The sequence below is a fragment of the Leptonotus elevatus genome, chromosome 20 (genome assembly GCF_054856555.1).
Source record: "Leptonotus elevatus isolate MCC_2025b chromosome 20, RoL_Lele_1.0, whole genome shotgun sequence".
In the NCBI taxonomy this organism is placed as follows: domain Eukaryota; kingdom Metazoa; phylum Chordata; class Actinopteri; order Syngnathiformes; family Syngnathidae; genus Leptonotus; species Leptonotus elevatus.
The window spans coordinates 11,995,721-12,017,017 of NC_141258.1; the positions used below are offsets into that span (position 1 = coordinate 11,995,721).

A 21,297-nucleotide genomic window follows, 5' to 3' on the forward strand; every position below is an offset into this window, starting at 1 on the left:
TGAGGTGCACAACACAAATATTTCAGGAAAAGTTGTGATTCATTCAACTATTACACCGGAACTGAACATTAGTGAGGGAGAAGAGGCAAGTGGGAGTTTGTATTCAAGGTTGAATTTATAATGTGGCAAAACCAAGGTGAGAGAACATCTCCTGGAAAGCCAGTGACAACACCACAGCGGGTGTCAAGGTGAAGCAGCTGCAACATTAGACTCGTTGACAGACATTAGGCGTTTTTTTTTTTTTCTTTTAACACTCGTTAGTCACGTCTGTCATACAGCAGTGCACCAGGGCGTCATTAGTATTGCGGGAAAGTCAACGGTTTTCACCTTAACAAACGTGATGCCCTCTAGTGTTCACTGGGGAAACTTAAAAAACACAGCCCACCAGATTCACAAATGATTTGTTAAGGTCGGCATTCCCCAAATAATTTTGTTTTATTGCCTTCTTGGTTTGTTGTCAGAAAACGCAGTGAACCATTTAAATAATTACATACCTGTATTCCAGGATGACATATGTGGCACAAATCACCATATATGAAATACAATTTTTAAAAAATCCCATTCTGACTGTTTTAGTAAGCACCTTTTCTCATTATTTTTTGTTTTTTTCTTACTTTCTCATTCTGATAGCTGTAGTAGTTGGCAGTGCTAGACCAGTCTGTAGCTCAAACATATGTCATTATGGCGTAATAGGAGACATTTAAGTAACATAAATATTCACAAAAATCAATGAAAACACTGTATATAGCCTGAAAAAAATCTAAAGTTCTTCATTGTTAAATACTGCCATAGAATACTGTTGTAAATTGTTTTGCAGAAGATGTGTGATGCAATGTAAATTATATAAAGAGCTGTTGGTCAGAAACTTCGTTTTTATGTGATCAAAGCGTCTCTGATCCACTAGTGAAAGACGACTGAATCTGTCCTCCTTCAATAACCGCTTCAAAAACGTAGCGAATATAGAAATTAGGGATGTGAATTGCCTAGTACCTTGCGTTTCCATCAAAAATGGATCTTTAAAAATCTATTTGGCTGTATATTGAATCGATACGAGAATTGTGCGCTGTAATATTGCGATATATTGCCAAATCGATTTTCTTAACAGTCCTATAGGAATGGTTGTTACTTATGATTGTATTATTGTCAATGTGTTATGTTATATTTTCTGTTGTGTTATTGTTAATTGTTTGTTATACTGTATGTTCTGTAAAGCGTTTTGTTAAAAGCTTTTGTGAACGTGTTATATAAGCAAAGATGAGTTGAGAAATTGTGAGTTTTTTGGAAAAATATTCTTTTTTTTCCACCCATAGGTAAAAGGCATGAACGGTGCATGCTCAAAAATATAGGTTATCAAGGTAAAGTCAATTTCTCTCAGTAATTTTTTTTTTTTTTAAATAAACTTTTATATATAGCCTAGTTCACCAATCACCACACAGAAAGTGAAAAATCTCAAATCTTTTTTTTTTTATTTACATTTTGATGATTATGTAAAAAGACGTCTGTGCGAAACTAAGGGGAAACGTACTGGTCTGTTGCCCAGTGGTCCCGACTCCTCTTTTCAGATTAAAGTAAATGTTACATTTTATTTATTTTCACAAGGGAATTAAATATCAAAGCTATATACTTCCGGTACAATATCAACTGAACTGTGCCAAAGAATGATCACCTCCAAACCACACCACCTTCCTGTCATAAGTGCAAAAAAACCAGCCCCTTTCTTGTTGGTAACAGGAAATATAAAAAAGTTGTGAAACACTGGATTTTTTAAAATGTTCCTGTCTTTCTGCCATCATCATCAAAATGTAAACTAATAACAGCTTCTAAAATTTCACTTTTGTGTGTGGTGAACTAATAACAAAAAGGTTTCATTTTTTAATACAAATTATTGAAATAAACGGGCTTTTACCTCGATATTCAAATTTTCTGTCATGCACCTGTTATAATAATGTCATTTAATGCCGGTAGAAAGTCAGAAGCATGGCTGTCACTATTTTACACACAACCTGAAGTTTGTTTAAATGTAATAATACAGTCTATAACGTCATTAATTAGATGCATTGCCCCAAACAATGATTCTGGAAACCGACTGCCTTTACGGCGACGTTAAGGCACGTAGCCTACGACGAAAACAGAGTTACTGAGTTTCATTAATGCTGTCATTAAAAAAATATCAAAGATGCATTTCCTGTATATATAGGACAGGCTTTGGCATTGACAATAAAGTACACAATTTCAACGATCCAGCTTTTCGAACTATGCCTTTGAAATTGGGTCATTATAGTATTCAAATTAGCTTTAGCATCGTCGCACTAGCGATCAGCGCAAATGCGCTTCGCAATGCGCCTGGGGCGCGGACTGGGCCGGTACCGGATATTCGGGTTCCGTTATTTTCTACTTATCTCAACAATCAGTTTTGTACAACTGGTAATTTTACTGATAATTTTACAGAATAAATTTTCAGCTCAGCCCACACTCAGTGCCACCAGCCTTCTTCTAAATATTCTTTAATACTATCCGTCATTGTTTTTATAAAAACGTTATGTATCATAAGTGCTAGTGCCGGTGACTATTAAAAAGTTTAGTAGTCGTACTGGTATCGGTCTGGGGAAAGAAAAGTGGCATTGATCATCCCTAATAAATCGAATTTGCAATGGTAAAAAAAATACTGTACACTTGTCAAATGTTTTATTCTAAAATAAATCATTATACTTAGGCTGTGTAACATTTTGTTTATTTTACAGCATGCACTTGTTTTGGAATGCAAGTCATTTTGCCTTGCAGTCACATCACTTATTACGGTTTCATCCACCTACATCTTTGAAGCAACAGTATGCCTGAAAATCTATTGTTATCAGTTCCACATGGAGCTTGTGCCACGTTTGTTTGGGGATTTTGTGTGTGTCAATTTCATTTAAAAACACAGTATGAACTGAAGCAGTAACATTGGTTGGCTTGTGTGTTCGAGAGCTATCCAGAAAATTGATAGAGAAATCACATCAAACACATGTTTTATAAAAGACAAAAACAAAATTCATATGTTGTCATAATGACTACAATTATTTTATATTAACTCATTTGCTCCCAAAAATGTATAAATACATTCTATTTTAAATGTTTTAAGTGTCCCAAAGACGTATTTACACATTTTTAATGTTTTTTTATGCTAGAGCATTCAGAAGGCTTTGATGCAGCCTTTCAATTGCAAAGAATGGTTGAAGGTAGTTATTACACAAACGGCCAGCAGGTGGCAGCATAGCATAGGAACTGAACCAGGGCCATGTTGGGAAAAAAACTCAATTACTCAGAATTCTAAATAGATTTGTGAATAATGATGAAACTTAGCTATATTCTAATGCTAATTGCTGCAAAAAGGAAACTGATGAAAGAAGATACTTTAATCTTTATTTTGGTAGGTTTCATGTTTTTATAGCAATAGAACACAATATTCTGTGGGCCTTGCAAAATCAGTCAAATTCCAGTAAAACAGCCGGGAGTGAAGGGGGTTGCTTCAGTGAAAATGGCTGGGAGTGAATGAGTTAAGCCTCACCTGGGTAGCGTTTGTAGTTCTCATAGTCTTCTGAGCACTGAACGATGTAAACCCTGGGCTCTGGGGACACATGGTCACGTTGGCTGACCAAAGTTTCTGTTATGTCACTATCCAAAGAAGTGACATACAACCAAGTAGCTGCCCCACACAAACAAAGAGTAACCAGCAACAAAGCGGTTAGCCCTCTGGAACTCCACCAGGCAGTGCCCTGTCGCAGTGCATTACCCCTGGTGAAGAGGGATCAGATATACAAACCATTCAAATAAGTGTTTAAAAAAAAAAAAGTTACTCACATTTACAAGAGCTATTAATTGTTCTATTTGAGGTCTCTACAATGATAGTGGGTCATTCCATGTCTAGTCACACACACACTCCAAGTAACACCTCTTTAATTTGCCTTATTCTATATGATGTCAAATGAAAAAATCTGAAGTTTGAGCCCACTAGCTCAAACATTTTTTGTTGAATATGCAGTTAAAACTTCAGTTGACAAACTTTCTGGACTTTTTAAAAAAAATATCCAAAAAGAGTACCATATGCAAATGCTGAGTTCTAAGTGAAGAAGTTGGACAATCAATATTTTTACTGGCTCAAAACGTTGATGAAAGGTGACTGCTGACGCGATAAAAAGCTCATTGCCATTATCATGTGCCCACATGGCCATCTAGTGGCCTGAAGCAGGGGATCCGAAATGGTAATTTTGTCTGTACTTGGAGCCTACCTGTACCCCCAACAAAGGCATGAATGCCTTGAAACTCTTAAATACATAGTAGAGTTCCCAAATATGATGATAAATTAGTTTAACTGGCAACACCACCAAACATTTGGCAAGATATGGAACCCCAAAATGTGTGTGCGTGTGTTGGGGGGGCTTGGGTTATTGTGTCATTAAAAGAAATCCACTTTTAAAGAGGTGATCTCTAGTGCATTTATGTTATTTTTTTATGTACAAATTCTGATAGACGGGACCAGAATACATCGATAGGTGAGGGCCTCCAAATGTGGCCCAAAATTTAGTGTGCAGTTCCCAGATCCCAAAAGTGAGCGTGGCACCCATACTTTAAAGGGCCATAATTAGGATAAGGTGTCACTGGAGAGGTTCTGGGGATGTGTGTGAATTGACATGGAAGGACCTAACCTAGTACAAGCAATAATACAAATCATACAATTATGACTCAAGGTGAAATTTTCTGTCTATGAAACTTCCATCCATCCTAAATTCAAATAATGAATGCATGCTAGTTAAAAGGGACAATGTGTAGAAATATTAGATTTTCAAATGTTCATTCATTTTAAAACCCCACTATTTCAATACTATGCAAAAAAAATATGTTCATCACATCAATGTACTTAAAAAAAAAAATCGTAGGTCTAGGGGACAAACTTAACAAACGTAGTAATTAGTGGTAGGCTTGCGAAGTATGGTCTCTCTAAAGCAACGCTTCAAAATTCACGTGAGTTTAGGTCACTGGATGTACAACAATAATAATAATCTGCACACTGTCCCTTAAAAGTCCTGCCCTTAAGCAGTATGGATACAACGCTTGCAGCCCTTGTAAAAATCAAAGTCGCCCAAGCTGAATAAGTTGATAGCTGCTGATGTAATTTCTATCGCCGACAGGAATGTGGAAACTTGAAATATCTAATCAATTCGGAACTACTTTTTGTGTGTGATATTTTGGATCAACATCAAGTAGGAAAAAAATTATATTTCGCATTTATTTCAAAATAATTGCATTGTACTATCTTGAGTAGTTGGCTGACGCATTGTGAGAGGAAAAACATATTTTATATTTTGTATACTATACCCTTAAAAAGGCAACAGCAATAAGTGAAAACGCACTGGTTGTGTATGGTAATAATTAGACAAACTTTTATAAGATAAGAAAAGTTAGATTTAAGTCATTCATCTGTCAGGGTTGTCATGCTGATTGTACTTTGGAAATAAATCCCTTTCAATGCATACTCAAGCTGAAAATCGTTTGGTTGCTCACCTTTTGATTTTCTTCCCAATCTCAGTCGAATGCAGGCCTTTCGCACTTCTCTGTCGGACTGGCGCCATTAAAATTCTAGCCTGCCGTGTAGTTTGAAAAAATAAACAGTCATGCAAAGATTTCGTCCCTGCTAACCATACTACACACACCGCGCCACTAGCACCCAAATATATTTTTTTATTTCCGGGTTAGTGCGTATCCGACATCATGATTGGCTTGGATGAAAAGAAAGCGACTGTATGATTGGACAATATGTAGGCAATGAAGACTAACGTCACCTAGTTATGCGGATATGCTGCAATTTCTTTACTGCTTCACTTTTATAATTCGTTGTCTGATACACGCTATACAACAGTAAATCTTGACATACTTATTCCTTTTTACGTGCGTACTTCAGGGCTTCGCGGTGCTGGTAAGTGATTATTCACAAGCGTGAAAACAAAAACCCTTCAGTTTTACTTCTGTTAATAGATACCGAAATACAACACAAAACAGGATGAATAATGCACCATGGCCCAACGGAAAGAAAGTTGTTCACTTGGATTTGAAAGGTGCCCCTCCGAAATTGGAATACATGCACCAGGTATGTCTCATATGCAAATAATGTACTACGAGTAAAACCGTTATAAGATTTTCTTTTTCAACTCCTCCTGCAGCTCATAGAATTATTTTCTCGTCTGGGTGCCGATGGTCTGCTCGTGGAATATGAAGACATGTTTCCTTATGAGGGAGAGCTGAAGCTTCTCCAGGCCACAGCACAACCTGCATACAGGTTCAACTGGATTATGCTAACTTCTGTATGGATTTACTTGTGGAGTTTAGATGTATTACTGTGCCATGTATTTTCAGCCGGGATCAAATATTATCCATACAGAAATTTGCCAAATCTAAGAACATGGAGATCATACCACTTGTGCAGACCTTTGGCCATAAGGAGGTATGACGGACATTTAATTGTTGGAATACAGACTGCATAACTGCTTTTATATTCCATGTTTTCCTCCATTTTGTAGTTTGTGTTGAAGCATAAATCCATGTCGAGTCTGAGAGAAGTGCCACACTGTTTGGGCACGCTCAATCCCCATTTGGAAGAAGGACTTGAGCTTGTGAAGGGAATGCTAAGGCAGGTGGTGGAGTTGCATCCTGGTCTAAACACACTGCATATAGGTGCAGATGAGGTAATGTAAACAACACATTCTATTTTTTGTTCTTTTGGCAATGATCTCACGGCCATACTTTTTACTTAAGGTGTACATGTTGGGTGAGGGTGAGCTGTCAAAACAGTGGTTGGCTTCACCCGGACGCAACGTGGAAGAACTTTTCCTGAGTCATGTCACATCCGTGGCAAAGTACATCAAGGAGGTGTGGCCTCATATGACTATCATCATGTGGGATGATATGATGAGGTATACAAGTGAGGACACGTTGAAAGGTTAGTAGGAATTTGCATCTTTAAGGAATTCAACATGAAAAGTAGTTTTGTGTCAGGTGTTAAACATAATGAAGTAAGGTTTTGAGGAAAGGTCACAAAAATATAAGTGTATAAATAATTTGTAATGAAATGAGTGGGAAATATAACAACTCCAATTCGTATATGAAAATAAAGAGAAATCGAAGTAAAACTATTCTAAAATAGATAAAGAACATAATATATGTCTCTTGTGTGCTTCACGAATTTAAGACGTTTGCCTTAAATTGACAGCATTGGTAATTACAGAAAACATTTCATGTTTCTGTCTATACACCATCATATTGACATTGTTTTACTCCAATAAAATTATTAATGCTGGAATAGTAAATGTTTTATAGTGCATCATTTTTCATGTTCACTATTTTAGAAAAAAAATCTAAATTCACTTTTTTAATAGTCTCCATAATGAAAAACCGGCATGCCATATTACTAATAATATTATAAACACAAAATGTATATTGTATAAAGAAGTCATTTTTTTTAAAGGGAGTCGACACAAAAAATGTATATACAATAATATGTTGTATGTCGTGCCCCTACTTGTCTAAACACAGGATTCTGATTATTACTGCGTTGGTGGAATATAAATTAAAAAGCATAATCCACCATTTTTATCCATCTCTGTCATTTTTGTCACTTGCTGTCGACTGAAAATGGCATCCCAGTTGCTCAGGGCACTGATAACGACCATGGACACATATGATTTACATACTTGATATATAAATCCGTGATAACGATCAATTACAACTCACCTAATTTTTTTTTAGTTTGCCATGTTGACATTTGCAAGATGAGCTGTGAATGATCGTTACCTAAGCCCTGAGCGACTGTTATGTATTTTTCAGTGACACCAAGAGGTAAAATGGCCGCCCCCTGTGATGGATAAAAAACAGGCGGATTTTACTGTTTAATTCATATTCCACAAATGTGATCTTAATCAGAATGCCATGTTTAGACTAATGGGGCTGCATTGAACATATTATTTTATTTTTTTTAAATTGACTTCCTGTTTACGTAGAACGTAATAAAATTGAATGTGTAACATATCTGTGTTCGCTTTGCTCTCCTTGACCCAGCGAGTGGGATTGCAGGACTAGTCCAACCAATGCTGTGGGATTACAGCCCTAATCTGGATGTCCGGAATACTGGTATGAACTGTCATTTTGCTATTTTCTAACTCAACAACTGGTACTGTGTAACAATGTTGTGATTGTGACAATTCGTAGTCCTTCTGAATACATTATGGTATACAGCCGTGGATTTTAACGATGAATCTAAACTTTCTTGTTTAGTGTCGTCGCTGGAGAAGTACTACAGTGCTGGTATGCAAGATATGTGGGCAGCCAGCTCCTTTAAAGGTTCCACCAATATTTACACCAACGTACCCGAAACACAGAGACATGTAGATAACCATTTGCAATGGTTAAAAGTGGCTGCATCGGTGTCCCCTGGCATAAACATTAGGGGTATCGCCATAACAGGCTGGCAAAGGTGAGACCGTGTTTATGTCACGTGACATTTATGGCAGTATAACCTCATCTACGCATATGCAAAAAACACACTTGTGTTTCCCCAATCTCAGGTATAGCCACTTTTCAGTGCTGTGTGAGCTCATGCCTGTGGGTCTTCCGTCACTAGCGGCTAGTCTGCAAACACTCATCCATGGCCGGTTTAGTCCCGAGGCTCAAAACAATGTGACTAAAATGTTGGGGGTCTCCTCTGTGGAGGTGAATGCCATGGGAAGGTGAGGCCCTGAACTTTTTTGTTTTGTTTCAATCAAAACATACAAGCTGATTCCCTTTTCACTCTTTGTCTCATGCCATGTTTAGTACATTTGGTGATGCCACCCTGTTCCCGGGAAGGAGACTAGCAGCGGCGATTGTGGAACTGGATTCACTTCTTGATGTTGAAGATATAAGGTCTTTTGAGAAAAATGTGTGAGTATGGTTAGGGACATGAGTGATGAAGCCCAAATGTGTAATACATCTCCTTTAATATAATGAAATCATAACTCATAGGTGCCATCAATCACTCCAACAACATGGGGCAAATTTATAATATTCATATATCAAATAGTTTCTGACCGCAGCATATTTACAATATAAGAAGATGCTTTGTGAAAAGTTTTGTAGTTGACTGTATTTAAGATTAACAACTGAAGTCTGTATGTCACCTTAGGTATGTACGAGGATATTTCAGTCCTTACCACCGATCAAGAAGGATGTCAAACCCTCTCAACATTGTGCAGATTCATTGTGAAGCATCAAAGTGAGCAAACACGTCATGTTACACTTTTTGACTCCTTTTCGTGCATGTGAAATGTGTTCTCACTAGGAGTGTCAAAATGAGTGCGTTAATTTAAAGTTTTTTCAACGCCACTAATTTTTTTAACGCCCGATTAATGACCGCCCCTTACTTGGAAAGCCTGTACTGGGGGAATTCCAGTCGCAATGCAGACATGTATAATAATAATAATAATAATATACTTGTGGAGACTGGAGTCAAGTTGTATTATACCATTTTAAAAATGTGCAGAACTTCACAAGTTACTTGATGTTAAAGATTGGATAGCTCTTAATCTGAAAAGAAAAATGCAGAGCTGTCACCGTTTTACAAATGCAATTATGCCATCTTGTGGCAGAAAATGACAAACACAAATCAATATCACACATCTTTTTAACTAACTCAATTTTATGTATTATGAAATTACTGTATCAATGACTAAATGATGCAGCCATATGTCTATTTAACATTTTTTTCCCACTTTTATGTTAACAAGAATATAAAACTTAGAAAAATATTTTATTGTACATTTACAACAGATATTAAATTTGCGATTAATTGTGAGACAACTATTGAAGTCATGCAATTCATTACGATTAAAAAAATTAATTACCTGACACCCCTCGTTCTCACTAATACTATATATGACCTTGTCTCCCAAGGTATCTGGATCTGCTGCAAAAGAAGGTGGATGTTGTAAGAGAGGAGATGCTTCTTCTTTATCCAATTTCAACAGCTGAGGAGTGGATAGAGGAACATGTTAGCCCAGTGACTGCCCCCCTTCAGAGGATGTTAGATGACACCAGAGCATGCATGATGGAGATGGAGATGGAGCTAGAGACATAGAATTATTTTCCATCCGAGTGTTTTCTCGTTGCACATAATGCAAGTTGCGTTTTAATAAAGACAACATACAAGCACAATTTGGTTTTTGAATACAAAACAGAATTCCACAAAATGTAAACACGAATAAAATCCAACAATGGAAAAAATTATTTTCAAGTGGTCTGAAGTAACTTGTTTGCTCGTTTGGACTTGGTCAGACAAAAATACACACATCTTTGGTTTGCTAAAGACCACCAACAGGCAAGTGAAATTATCACATAATTTACTTTGGGTTAAATCATGGAAATTCTTCATGGTTGATAATGATTACTGTTTGTACAAGAGTTCATCCTGATTGCCATGTGTGTGGGTGTGTGTATATAAAACAAAATGTGGGTGGTACAACGAACTGCAAAAAGCCCTTTCAGTTGGCATACATCATAAATACCAGTGTTCAGTAGGAAGGCACAGTACATCTGTAATCTGGAGTGTTTTCTATAGTAATTCAATCGTGACGCTCTTTTTAACCATGTAAAATGAAAGTAACCATATTCCCAAGCCACACTACAGTAAGAATATTTCCTAAAATGCCACTAAAATCTTGTAGTTCAAAGTTTTTTTGTAAGTGATCATACCATGCAAAGAAAAAATTGTAAACTCAACCACCATCCCTCAATAGTGGCATCATCCCAAACTTAATTTCAAAGTAGATGAAGATGTCACATAAAAGGTCAAGGTTTTTCTTCTTCATCCTCTGAATCGCTGCTGTTATCCAAAAATTCAAAAGCTTCCTCCTCAGTGTACTCAGGAATTTCTTTCTTCTCTCGCCGCTCATCCATCCCCAAAAAGCGCTTAAGCAGTGCAGCTACAGCCTCCACGTCACTGATGAGGATCACATGGGGGAAAAAAGCATTAAAGTAGATCTTCTCACATTTTGAGGTAACTTTTTACAACTGTTTAGCATAATCATCATAATCCTGGAATTTAAAACTTTGAACCAAGTTTCAGTGACACTGATGATATCACACACAATTTGAGTTAAGAGGAAGTCAACTCAAACATTTTCTTTTAATGTGTTGTATGTGCCCCCAGCAGGGTATGGTGCCTTTAGATAAAAGCTTAATTATTTTCATGAGAATGCTTGTAACTCAAAACAACGATGTATTAGGGCCACGTATACATATTTTTTTTTTTAGAGAGGTGGGTAATATTCCGAGAAAATCACAAATTTACGAGAGAAAATTTTTGAATATTTGCAACATTACAAAGTGGCAAATTTGCGAGAGAGAAAAATTACAAGTAAAAACTAGAAAATTTGCAACATTACAAAGTGGCAAATTTGTGAGAGAAAAAACTTACAAATTTAAGAGAAATAAACTTGCAGATTTGCAAGAAAAAAACTCAAAACTTGCGAGAAGTACAAAATGCCTACGGTGGAAGAACTCAATAAATTATAATTTTTTCTTCTTTTATTTCTTGTAAATTTGTGTGTGTGTGTGTGTGGGGGGGGGGGGGTCCTTATTCATGTTTGTCCTTGTAAATTTGTGAGCCTTTTTTCTCTCAGAATATTACCCCCCTCTCTAAATGTTATATATATATATATATATATATATATATATATATATATATATATATATATATATATATATATATATACATATATACAGATAGATAGATAGATAGATAGATAGATAGATGTGCGTGTGTGTGTCCCTATCGTACAAAAAAAGCCCCAAAAAATGTTTTTCAATAAGGCACATAGCACTTTATAATATCTTAAACAAAAACGTTGTAGTAAAATATGTACATAAAATGTAAACAATTACACAGCTTTTGCATCATCAATATTTCCTTGTAAGTGTGTGGCTACTTCCAGTATGTGAACTTGGCCATCTGGGGGCAGTATAATACAGGCCTTTTTTACACAGAAGATAAATTATTAACCGAGTTCAAATATCTGTTGCAAAGGTTTGTATCCCATATTAACTTTTTGCTTATAAGTAAAAAATAAAAATAAAATAAAAAGGGGGTTGAGTAACGGCTTTTATCTTGAGAAACAGAAGTAGGTTGACTCATCTCAAGGCACCACTGTATATACAACCATTCACATTTTCACCTGCGGAGAATTTAGATTCTTCAATTAACCTAAAGTGCGAGAAAACCCATGAAAGCACGGAGATAATAAAACTCCATAGGTACCCAGCCTCTTGCCCAATTTGTATGACCTCAGGGAGTTCAACTTAAGAGGTATACTGTATTAGAGTGTTTATTGTAGGGATCTACCTTCGCCCCCCAAGTGTGGCACTCTGAGTCATGGGGTAGGAGAAACCTGTAGCCAGACGCAACATCACGAGGTAGCCTTTCCCCAAATATCGGACCCTTTCTTCTTGGACGCAGACATCATGGAGATGCCTTAAGTCCAAAACAACTAGAGCGAAGAAAGACAAAACATTCACTATGGATTTGGATTTGTGCGCTCACAAGCAGATAACTAAACTTCTGTCGTTACTTACCTTTCTCTTGCCCCCTTTTCCATAACGTCAGAACTAAAGTGTACAAGCTAATGGTCTTGAGTTGAATCACATTGTTAGTTTTGTCAAACATTGCCTCCTCCCATTCTTCCATGTTCTGAATGGCTACAAACAGACAGCCGGTGACATAGAAAAGCTTCCAGAAGATGCTATCTGTGTAAAAAAAACAACAACAACAAAAACATGTCAAATAAGGCATAAATCAAAGATATAAAGACTGTATGTCAGGCAATGTGATAAAACCAAGATTTTATACCTGAGCTGTAATAGGCAGCTGCCAACCCAATAGCTGCCATTCCTAAAGAAAAATACACACTTTGTGTTATTTTTACTGACTAATTCATTTAACTAAATAAAAATATTTACCAATACAAAGTGACCAAGAACGAATGCCGGGGTTTCTTTTCAGGTGCAGCATCGTAGAGCTGCGCTCCTCTACTACCATGTATCCCATCTAAACAGAGGGACAAACACTTTTTGTTGTTGTTGTTCAAACTAGATTTTCACAATAATAGAGTAGATTGTTGCTAAGCATTTACACTGAGAGGGAACTGAACCAATACTACCTGCATGCAAGTCAGGTGTGTTCGCATACCATTGCATTTGTGCTAGTGATACTGCTGATCACTTTTACTGTGCTTAATCTCACCCATATTTTTGTCATGTACGGTATCTAGAAAACATTTTTTTTTACACATCTCAATAGCAAATATGGCAGCACTCACTGTATGCTGACAGTTTTTTCCCCCAATCTTACCATTTTGAGGTTTGAAAATAATAAGATGTGTCAGGAAGCACAAGAAGTAAACAAGTTGCTGTTGCTGGAAGAATACGGTTAACTCCCTTTGCCTCAAATAATGCCAAATACCTTACCTTAAATGTATCCTTATACGTGGGTTTTTGTGTAAATAAATGTTCAAATGAGAAGGTGCGGGATATATTGTACTTGATGAATAGATAAGGAAGTTCGACTCGTGGACCACCCTTCCTGGATAAGTGTGGGCTGATTGGATGGATTTGCTTCCGCTAGGATTCAAAATAAAAGCATTTATTTATAAAATGCACACGTAGTTTTCATCATAATACAACTCGAAAATTGTACCTTATATATAATATAATATAAAAATATTTAAAATTGGCAGAAAACTCCGCATAATTTAGACTTTCGTTTTTTTCTTCTTTGTACTTCTTGTCTTTCGTCGCTTTAAAACAAAATGCTATTGTATCATATAAAAATATATTTTTTAATAACTCTAATATTGTAAGGATATCATTTTTATTTAAAAAATGCTATTAAAAAAAACTTTTCTTGTGTTCATACTTCCGGGCCGGGTTCTGCGTGGTACGCATGCGCTGTTGTGTACTGTTGTTCACCTTACCGAGTGACAATGGAGTCGGATGTCCATAGATATAAAAAGGTTCGGTTTGAGAAACGCCAATTCCTTTAAAAAAACACTTAGAGTCCTACGCGGGTAGTGCCGACGACTGCTTATATACTCACTTTTGTCCCCGCATATTAGTAGGATTATTGAGTCAGGGTGATTGTGGGGTTACCTCTGCTGTGATCTTGCTGCAGTACCGGTAGCTCTCCAATGGTGCTATGAGTCTCTTCGCCGTTTTCTGGTGCTTTTGCTTTTAAGGTTAACACGAGATTTGCCACAGAATCCACAAGGTGAGTTTCTTTAATCAAATGGTCTTGTCCTACAATCGTTCTCTTAAATTACCCCCACAATGATAAGTATATGTAAAAATGGGAGACTTAAAATACTGTGCAGTATCGTCATGCCTTTGCTTTTATAGAGTTCATTCGCCTGTAAAATAATGTATTTGATTTTAGTTGTTTCTTTGTAATGAGTAATTATCATAACGGTACTGTACTTGTGGAGTTTGAGAACGTTGGCCCAGTCTGAGGAGGGTGGAGCCAAGTTAAACAAAAACAGCAACATGGTGGCAATTCGTCATAAACTTGCATTGTTCAAAGAACATTTTACGTGGGGATGTTAGTGTTCTTGCAAAGTGCTGGCGTCTGAATTTATCGCCCTCTTATTTACAGATAACTGATTAACAAAATGTCTGAGGTCAGCATCGGGAGACGTAAGGAAAAATGTGAGAACTGCACCAAGCAGGTACAATTTCTTGGATTTTTCTTCTACATAAATAACCTGATAGCATGTCATTGTAAATATTGCTCGCTCGCTCAACAGTGCAACAAGAAACAGAACGATGGCGATGACAGCTCACACCAAGAGAGAGAACAAGTCAATGGACAGGTAAAGCCTTATTTCTAAGTAGTCAAAACAAAAACACGATTATGTACAAGACGTTTGTTTGTCTTCGTTCCGTCAGGAAAATGAGGGATTACAGTTGTTGCTAAGTGCTTGTCTATCCTGCGATGGCTGTATGTCTGAGGAGGAGAGCCTGAAGATCTCTCAACAGAACTTAGAGGAGATGGAGCGGGTTTTGGCTCTCAACAAGGTACGGTCAAATTCTTCGCGCCTGTGTGAGCACTTTGGGCAAGAAATATCTCTTTCCTCATCAGAAATGTGACGCGACAAAGCACAGGCTTTTGGTGGCATCAGTGTGTCCGCAATCGCTCCCTTTTTTCGCCGTCAAGTTTGGCGTGGACATCGTTGAGGCTGCCGGTAAACTTTGCGGTTTTCTCAAGAGCCTGGGTGAGCATGTGCAACTGGATATCATTTACCATGTTTTTACCTTGACAATGTAATTAGAGTTGCCAAAAATGACAGTGTCCGAATGCGGAGTCTGGTCGGAACGGCTACTTCAATCTTATTACAACGCAACAAGAAATTAGAAATTGGACGTTATGTTTTGAAGAAATTGAGATTTTTTTATGTCAGGAAAAAAACACTCTTTTGGAGAATGTTTTTTGTGCGATGTTGTCTATAGATAGAAAGTCTTGATTTAAAAAACGTCTTCAAATGAGTGTAAAACAGTACATATAGAGGAACTTGGTTATTTTTCAACATATCTCCTCCACCGTTTTATTCCGTCTGCTCCTCGGGGAACTCCTCCGATTGGCTGACGAAGTTCTATATAAATCTGATGGATTATTATTATTATTGTTATTATTATTATTATTATTGACACCTTAACGCATCAAAACCACTGTGATGTTTCAGACGGCGTCCTAAAAACTCAACTTTGCTAGAGCAAATAGATTTATTGGTGAGAGGAGAAGTGTAGGCAGTAAAACAGGTTATGTACTTCAGCAGTCAATGGTTTTGTAATACATGTCCACCTTGAGAATAGACCTGTGTCACTTGAACCATGCGATGTAAATTCATCCATATGGCCATGGGGAAGAAACTGTTCTTACATTTCGATGTTCATGTTTTAGCCAACCTGTCTCATCCTTGTATCCCCTTGTTTCTCAATTATTCCATTTTCCATGCAGGGGTGCAGTTTGTGTTTGACACCACCCTGGCAGCAGGATTTAGCATCATAGAGAGTCAAAAGGAATTTATTCAGAGGTATCGCAGGAGGCACCATGACTCCCACGCCTTGCCCATGTTTACCTCCTCTTGCCCAGGTCAAACTCTTCTTCACCTCCATTCTTGGCCCACCATGAACCTTGAAATGTTAATTTCATTAAAAAAAAATATACGTAATTGTTATTTTTGTACAGTTCCACCTAAATTGATTAAAACATCATGGAACACTTATTTTATAGTTTTTATTACCATAGTAGCTCAAATCAAAAAGTGAAATATACAGAGTACAAATTTTCATAGTTTTTTTCTTTTTTTTCATTGTCTTTTTTAGAACAATGGCTAAGAAACTATCAAAATTATTTTTAATATGGGAAAATAGGTTGGAACTGGCCTGCTAAAAATATTATGTTCCCGTGTTTTAAGTGAATGTAACACAAATTTCATTTCTTGTATTAAACTACTGAAATGAACTTTTCAAATTGAATGTGATGCACATTTTTAGCAACAGTGCAGTTAAGAGTGGCATTGCTGGTGGTGATAGATAGAGAGCTTGTCTTCCACCACTCCCTTCTTCAGCACAGGGGACAGTAAGCGATTTGGAACAGTCTGACAGCTATCCATTCATTCCTTTGTACAATTTTAGACAGGTTAGGTCAGGGAGTTTGGAAAATCTGGAATGGAGATGCACTTGTACTGAAACTTGTAAAATAACAATAAATTTAAAAAAAGTGTTGCAATAAATTGTGTGTTTGTACTTATCTACAGGTTGGATTCGCTATTCAGAGCGTGTCCTCGGGAGTTTGGTCACACCTCACATCTGCACAGCAAGGTCTCCACAGCAAATTATGGGATGTCTAGTTAAAGACTATTTCTCCAAACAGCAGGTTAGTGAGTTCTGTGGAAGTATATATGATGTTATATTAATGATATGATAATGGCAGGACAAAATATTTCCTTTAGTTTTGTCTGTGCAAGTAATTAAAAATACGTTCTGAAAATAAATAATTAAAATTAAGCCTGGAATTTCTAAACAAAAATTAGCGCAATTTTTTTTTTACATCAAATCCTGAATAACAGCCAAAATTCAGAATGTCATTTAAGTGGTGCGCCCTCCAGTGGACAAACTTAGCCACAACAGTTACTTTTAGTGTAAAACTGCAGTTTGTGTTATGTCCTCAATGGACAAGATTGGACCCCCTCAGTTCTGGCCCGTGGTCTGTATGTTTGACACCCCTGCTGTACGGTATTATATGTTAGAGTGAACTTTGTTATTAGAGGTCTGATACCTATTGGGTCTCCTAACGTAGTGTGGCCGCTTATTCCAAAGAAAGGACATTTTGTATTGAGGTAGCTTTTAAGTGTGGCCCAAGAGAGCTCATCTCTTCATCATTAACTTCTCCTGAATTAAGCACAAACAATAATTTACAGATCAGTACATAAACTGTTACCAGAAAGCTGGACAAAACAAAATATTAAAAATTAGGGGCGTTAGAAAAAATAGATTCGGCAATATATCGTGATATTACAGCGTGCAATTCTCGAATCGATTCGATATGCGGCCGAATCGATTTTTAAACATACTTTTTTTATGGGAATATTCAACAAAACGTTTTACTTAGGGTTAGGATTCACACATTAAGCATGGAAGAATGTTATATTAATGGAACATTAAGCCTTAACATTTTATTTCAGTGCTGTTCAAACATGAAACAGACTGCAACTTGTTTGTTAAATGCAGTGGCTCAGTTATAAGCCTGAAGTTTCAGATAAATACATTTTCATACAAATCTTACAATGTACATGTACAAGTTTACTGATTAGTATTTTCTAAATTTGAGTAAAAAAATAATAATCCCAATAATAATCAATTTATAGATTCGTATTGGGATTAATCGGTATCGAATCGAATCGTGACCTATGAATCGTGATACGAATCGTATCGCCAGATACTAGGCAATTCACACCCCTATTAAAAAATATCTTGTTTGAATCAGATGAATCTCTTTTTCTTTTTTTTCTTTTTTTCCTTTTCTACCAACAGAAACTAACTGCGGACAAAGTGTACCATATGGTGGTGGCTCCCTGCTTTGACAAAAAGTTGGAGGCTGTCCGAGAAGAGTTTTACAACAGTCTGCTGGAGAGCAGGGATGTGGACTGTGTCCTCACCTCAGGTTCAATACTTCTTATCTTGTAAACGGCCGGCGGGAGCCAAATAAAATACCAGTTGCTGTATTGTTTTTGTTCCAGAGGTCATGTTGACCATTGCGCTTGGGTCATTGTTTGTGTTTATTGCCCAAATACCACAAATACCTCCATCCCCTCTTTCATTCCAAGGATACACATTTATTTTCATAAAACATAGTAGAGTGGAAATTATTATTTTTTTTAAATGTGTGTTCAGAAAGATTCATATATGTATTCGCGTGGTGTTCCAGGGGAAATTTACCACCTAATGCAACAGAAGAAAGTATCAGCTGAGGACCTGGACTCTGCTTCATTGGACCATGTGTGAGTAGTTGGCCCCTCAGTTGAATATATGTACAGTATTCTATCTAATTTCCCCAATTGCTATTGCAGGCTTGGAGAAAGTGGGGATGTGGCCCTGGTTCGGCACGAAGGTCGCGGTTCAGACGGTTTCCTGGAACATGTGTTCAAGCACGCTGCCAAGGAGCTTTTTGGACTGGACGTCCACGAGATCACATACAAGACCCTCAGGTGAGATGCGATGACATAAGTTGAGGTCTACTTTATCGTTCCACGCAAACACGCGTCATTATGTTTGTTTTGCAGGAACCGTGACTTTCAGGAGGTGACGCTAGAGCGCGATGGCGAAACGCTGCTGCAGTTTGCGGCCGTTTATGGTTTCAGGAACATCCAGACGCTGGTGCACCGCATGAGGAAGGGACGAGTGCCTTACCAGCTGGTGGAAGTGCTGTCCTGTCCAGGAGGTAACATTGCATCTGTGATACAATACAGTCATTCAACATAACATCACCATATAACATTTCTTTGCCAAAATACAAAGTTAACAGAAATTACGAAGGAACCACTGAGTATTAACCGGGTTTCCGCGAGGCATTAAAAAGCATTAAAAGTCATTAAATGGATGTTGCTGAAATTGAAGCTTTAAAGGTGCATTGTGCCGTTTAAAAAGCTAATATTAAAGCTTCTTGCTAATTAAAGCTTCTTCTACATCATGCATGCTCCACCAATGCCCAGCTGACTTTTATCTTCCCTTTATAGTAGAGTGTGCAGACCCCGCATACTCCACAGTTTCTTTGGGGAGGGGAATGTGATTAGGGAAAAAAATAATATTTGTGGATACTCGTGACTACTAACAAAATGGCCTGCAGTCCACGAGACGCTTCATGTTCCAAATATCAAATGCTCTGCATTTCAAAAGAAAAATGTACTGTTTCTGTCACCAACGTCCACCATGAAACACTAATGCCATCCAGTGACAGAAAAATTACCTCAGCACAACTCTCTGACTCAATGTTTCACACTCCTTTTGACGGTTTAAAGGTTAAAGTACCACTGATTGTCACACCCATCGGAGTGGGATGAAATTCGTTCTCCGCATTTGACCCATCCACTGAGGGAGCGGTGAACAGCAGTAGGGGCCGCGCTCGGGGATCATTACAGTTTAGTTTAAATAACGTTATGAATTACTATAAAATTACTTTATCAGTGAACTAAAAAATACAATCACATTTGTATTTGGTAACCAATGCCATATTTATCCACTTTTATGTTAATTAACAACCATATATGAAAACCTGAAAAAAAATTACCATACATTTACCCGTGAATTAACTCATTCACCGCCATACATTTATTTTAAAAAAGATTATTGAAAATTAGGGGCAAGAGGCGATTAAATATTTGTATTGTAATTAATCGCATGACTTCACTAGTTAACTCACGATTAATCACAAATTTTATATCTGTTCTAAATGAACAATAAAAAAATTCTAGGTTTTCATACTCATTATCAAAAGTGGGGAAAAATGTTAAACTAAAAGAAATAGTTCAAATTAATTTTTGACGTTTATAGCCGTCAATGTCAGTGAATGAATAAAAAAAGAAAAAGAAAACATTAACAATTTGGAGCGTCAGATAATTAAAGTTTTTAATCATAATTAATCGCATGACGTCACTAGTTAACTCGCGATTAATCACAAATTTCATATTTGTTGTAAATGTGCAATTAATAAAATCTAGGTTTTCATACTGTTGTTAACAAAAGTGGAAAAAATGTTAAACTAATAGAAATACTTCAAATTAATTTTTGACGTTTATAGCCGTCAATGGCAGTGAATGAGTTAATGATGGAAATCATGCCATTAATTACAATTAAAAATTGTAATCGACTGACAGCCCTAATATATAAAGAGTATATGCTTATATGTATGTATGTATATATGTGTGCATGTATGTATATGCAGTACAACATGGGCATTAAATTAGTTGTGAATTACATTCAAAACGGCATTAAATTAGATTTACTGATACCTGATGCCTGAACGAACTGTAAAGAATTAAGTCTGACATTTTCTTTCAATAAATCAGAAAAATAATCAGGCACTTTTTGTTTTGTCTTTCTTGCCAATGGAAAATGGAAGGAACAAATGATACACAATGCTCATTTATGGGGAACCTTTTGAAATCATGAAACACTCCCTTATGTTTCTTCCAGGGTGCTTGAGCGGCCGCGGTCAAGCCGAGAATGATGCGGCAGGTCGCGTAGATAAACAACTGGTCCAGCAGATGGAGGAGGTCTACGGCAGCCTGCCTGTCACCCTCCCGGAGCTCAACCCGACTCTGCAGACCCTTTATCAAGATTGGCTTCAGGGCCAGGATTCCCAGCCCACCTGCAAGTTACTGCACACCCAGTACAGGAGTCAGAGTCAGACGCCCTTACAGCCACCACACATGCAATGGTGAGGTGGAGGGGACATGAAGAAGAATGAAGGACCATTCAATACCTTTGATCAAATCAAGAGCCAGACTCCGCAGATGCAGTTCTTCCATTTGTCCGCTGGAGGGCGATGTCTGCTTTGGAAACGCAGAAACGACACAAGTCCACGTAAAGATCTGTAACGTGAGGTAGCAAATGTGATCTGTTTGTTGTTGCCAAGCAATAAGTCGACTAAAACTACTTTTAGCACGCTGGGAGTCAATGAACTGATCT

The 21,297-nt window shown here is 37.2% G+C and overlaps 4 protein-coding genes across 9 annotated transcripts in view; 2 read left to right on the forward strand and 2 right to left on the reverse strand.

Moving 5' to 3' along the window:
• Window positions 1–5,707, reverse strand: part of ogfod3 (2-oxoglutarate and iron dependent oxygenase domain containing 3) — a 28,377-nt gene extending 22,670 nt beyond the window's left edge. For both annotated transcript variants that reach the window (XM_086065178.1, XM_086065177.1), the window contains exons 1-2: window positions 5,542–5,707; window positions 3,548–3,774 (exon numbers count right to left, since the gene is read on the reverse strand). In XM_086065178.1, the coding sequence (XP_085921304.1) occupies window positions 3,548–3,774; window positions 5,542–5,609 (295 nt within the window). In that variant the 5' untranslated portion in view covers window positions 5,610–5,707. The remainder of the gene's footprint in view (window positions 1–3,547; window positions 3,775–5,541) is intronic.
• A 96-nt stretch (window positions 5,708–5,803) lies between these two features.
• On the forward strand, window positions 5,804–10,290 carry hexd (hexosaminidase d). Of its 3 annotated transcripts, none has more exons than XM_086064502.1 (12): window positions 5,804–5,953; window positions 6,013–6,124; window positions 6,198–6,313; window positions 6,391–6,478; window positions 6,555–6,719; window positions 6,790–6,973; window positions 8,089–8,160; window positions 8,305–8,503; window positions 8,595–8,756; window positions 8,842–8,949; window positions 9,191–9,280; window positions 9,958–10,290. In XM_086064502.1, exons 2-12 carry the CDS (start codon window positions 6,038–6,040, stop codon window positions 10,139–10,141), a joined length of 1,455 nt encoding a protein of 484 aa, XP_085920628.1. In that variant the 5' UTR covers window positions 5,804–5,953; window positions 6,013–6,037; the 3' UTR covers window positions 10,142–10,290. The 3 variants fall into 3 exon arrangements, with proteins under 3 accessions (XP_085920628.1, XP_085920629.1, XP_085920630.1); XM_086064503.1 differs by having other exon boundaries at window positions 5,813–5,953; window positions 6,037–6,124; XM_086064504.1 differs by having other exon boundaries at window positions 5,813–6,124.
• cybc1 (cytochrome b-245 chaperone 1) lies at window positions 10,162–14,550 on the reverse strand. Of its 2 annotated transcripts, none has more exons than XM_086064507.1 (6): window positions 14,206–14,550; window positions 13,018–13,105; window positions 12,908–12,949; window positions 12,634–12,804; window positions 12,404–12,548; window positions 10,162–11,002 (listed from the first exon to the last, which is right to left on the reverse strand). In XM_086064507.1, exons 2-6 carry the CDS (start codon window positions 13,103–13,105, stop codon window positions 10,852–10,854), a joined length of 597 nt encoding a protein of 198 aa, XP_085920633.1. In that variant the 5' UTR covers window positions 14,206–14,550; the 3' UTR covers window positions 10,162–10,851. The 2 variants fall into 2 exon arrangements, with proteins under 2 accessions (XP_085920633.1, XP_085920634.1); XM_086064508.1 differs by lacking the exon at window positions 14,206–14,550 and adding an exon at window positions 13,525–13,648.
• Window positions 14,001–21,274, forward strand: narf (nuclear prelamin A recognition factor). Of its 2 annotated transcripts, none has more exons than XM_086064505.1 (12): window positions 14,001–14,323; window positions 14,705–14,777; window positions 14,856–14,921; window positions 14,998–15,126; window positions 15,191–15,323; window positions 16,067–16,201; window positions 16,869–16,987; window positions 18,145–18,274; window positions 18,539–18,611; window positions 18,681–18,818; window positions 18,894–19,051; window positions 20,803–21,274. In XM_086064505.1, the coding sequence occupies exons 2-12, from the start codon at window positions 14,721–14,723 to the stop codon at window positions 21,048–21,050; spliced, it is 1,386 nt and encodes a 461-aa protein (XP_085920631.1). In that variant the 5' UTR covers window positions 14,001–14,323; window positions 14,705–14,720; the 3' UTR covers window positions 21,051–21,274. The 2 variants fall into 2 exon arrangements, with proteins under 2 accessions (XP_085920631.1, XP_085920632.1); XM_086064506.1 differs by having other exon boundaries at window positions 14,705–14,757.
• Window positions 21,275–21,297: the final 23 nt, after the last annotated feature.

Coding starts and splice junctions, on each gene's coding strand:
- cybc1 (XM_086064507.1), bottom strand. CDS start 13,105: ATGGGATACATGGTAGTAGAGGAGCGCAGCTCTACGATGCTGCACCTG. Junction 12,549..12,633: donor GAAAAGGGGGCAAGAGAAAG/GTAAGTAACGAC, acceptor TCTTCGCTCTAG/TTGTTTTGGACTTAAGGCAT. Junction 11,003..12,403: donor GCCACACTTGGGGGGCGAAG/GTAGATCCCTAC, acceptor GATCCTCATCAG/TGACGTGGAGGCTGTAGCTG.
- hexd (XM_086064502.1), top strand. CDS start 6,038: ATGAATAATGCACCATGGCCCAACGGAAAGAAAGTTGTTCACTTGGAT. Junction 6,974..8,088: donor AAGTGAGGACACGTTGAAAG/GTTAGTAGGAAT, acceptor TCCTTGACCCAG/CGAGTGGGATTGCAGGACTA. Junction 8,504..8,594: donor GCCATAACAGGCTGGCAAAG/GTGAGACCGTGT, acceptor CCCCAATCTCAG/GTATAGCCACTTTTCAGTGC.
- narf (XM_086064505.1), top strand. CDS start 14,721: ATGTCTGAGGTCAGCATCGGGAGACGTAAGGAAAAATGTGAGAACTGC. Junction 18,819..18,893: donor ATCACATACAAGACCCTCAG/GTGAGATGCGAT, acceptor TTTGTTTTGCAG/GAACCGTGACTTTCAGGAGG. Junction 19,052..20,802: donor AGTGCTGTCCTGTCCAGGAG/GTAACATTGCAT, acceptor TGTTTCTTCCAG/GGTGCTTGAGCGGCCGCGGT.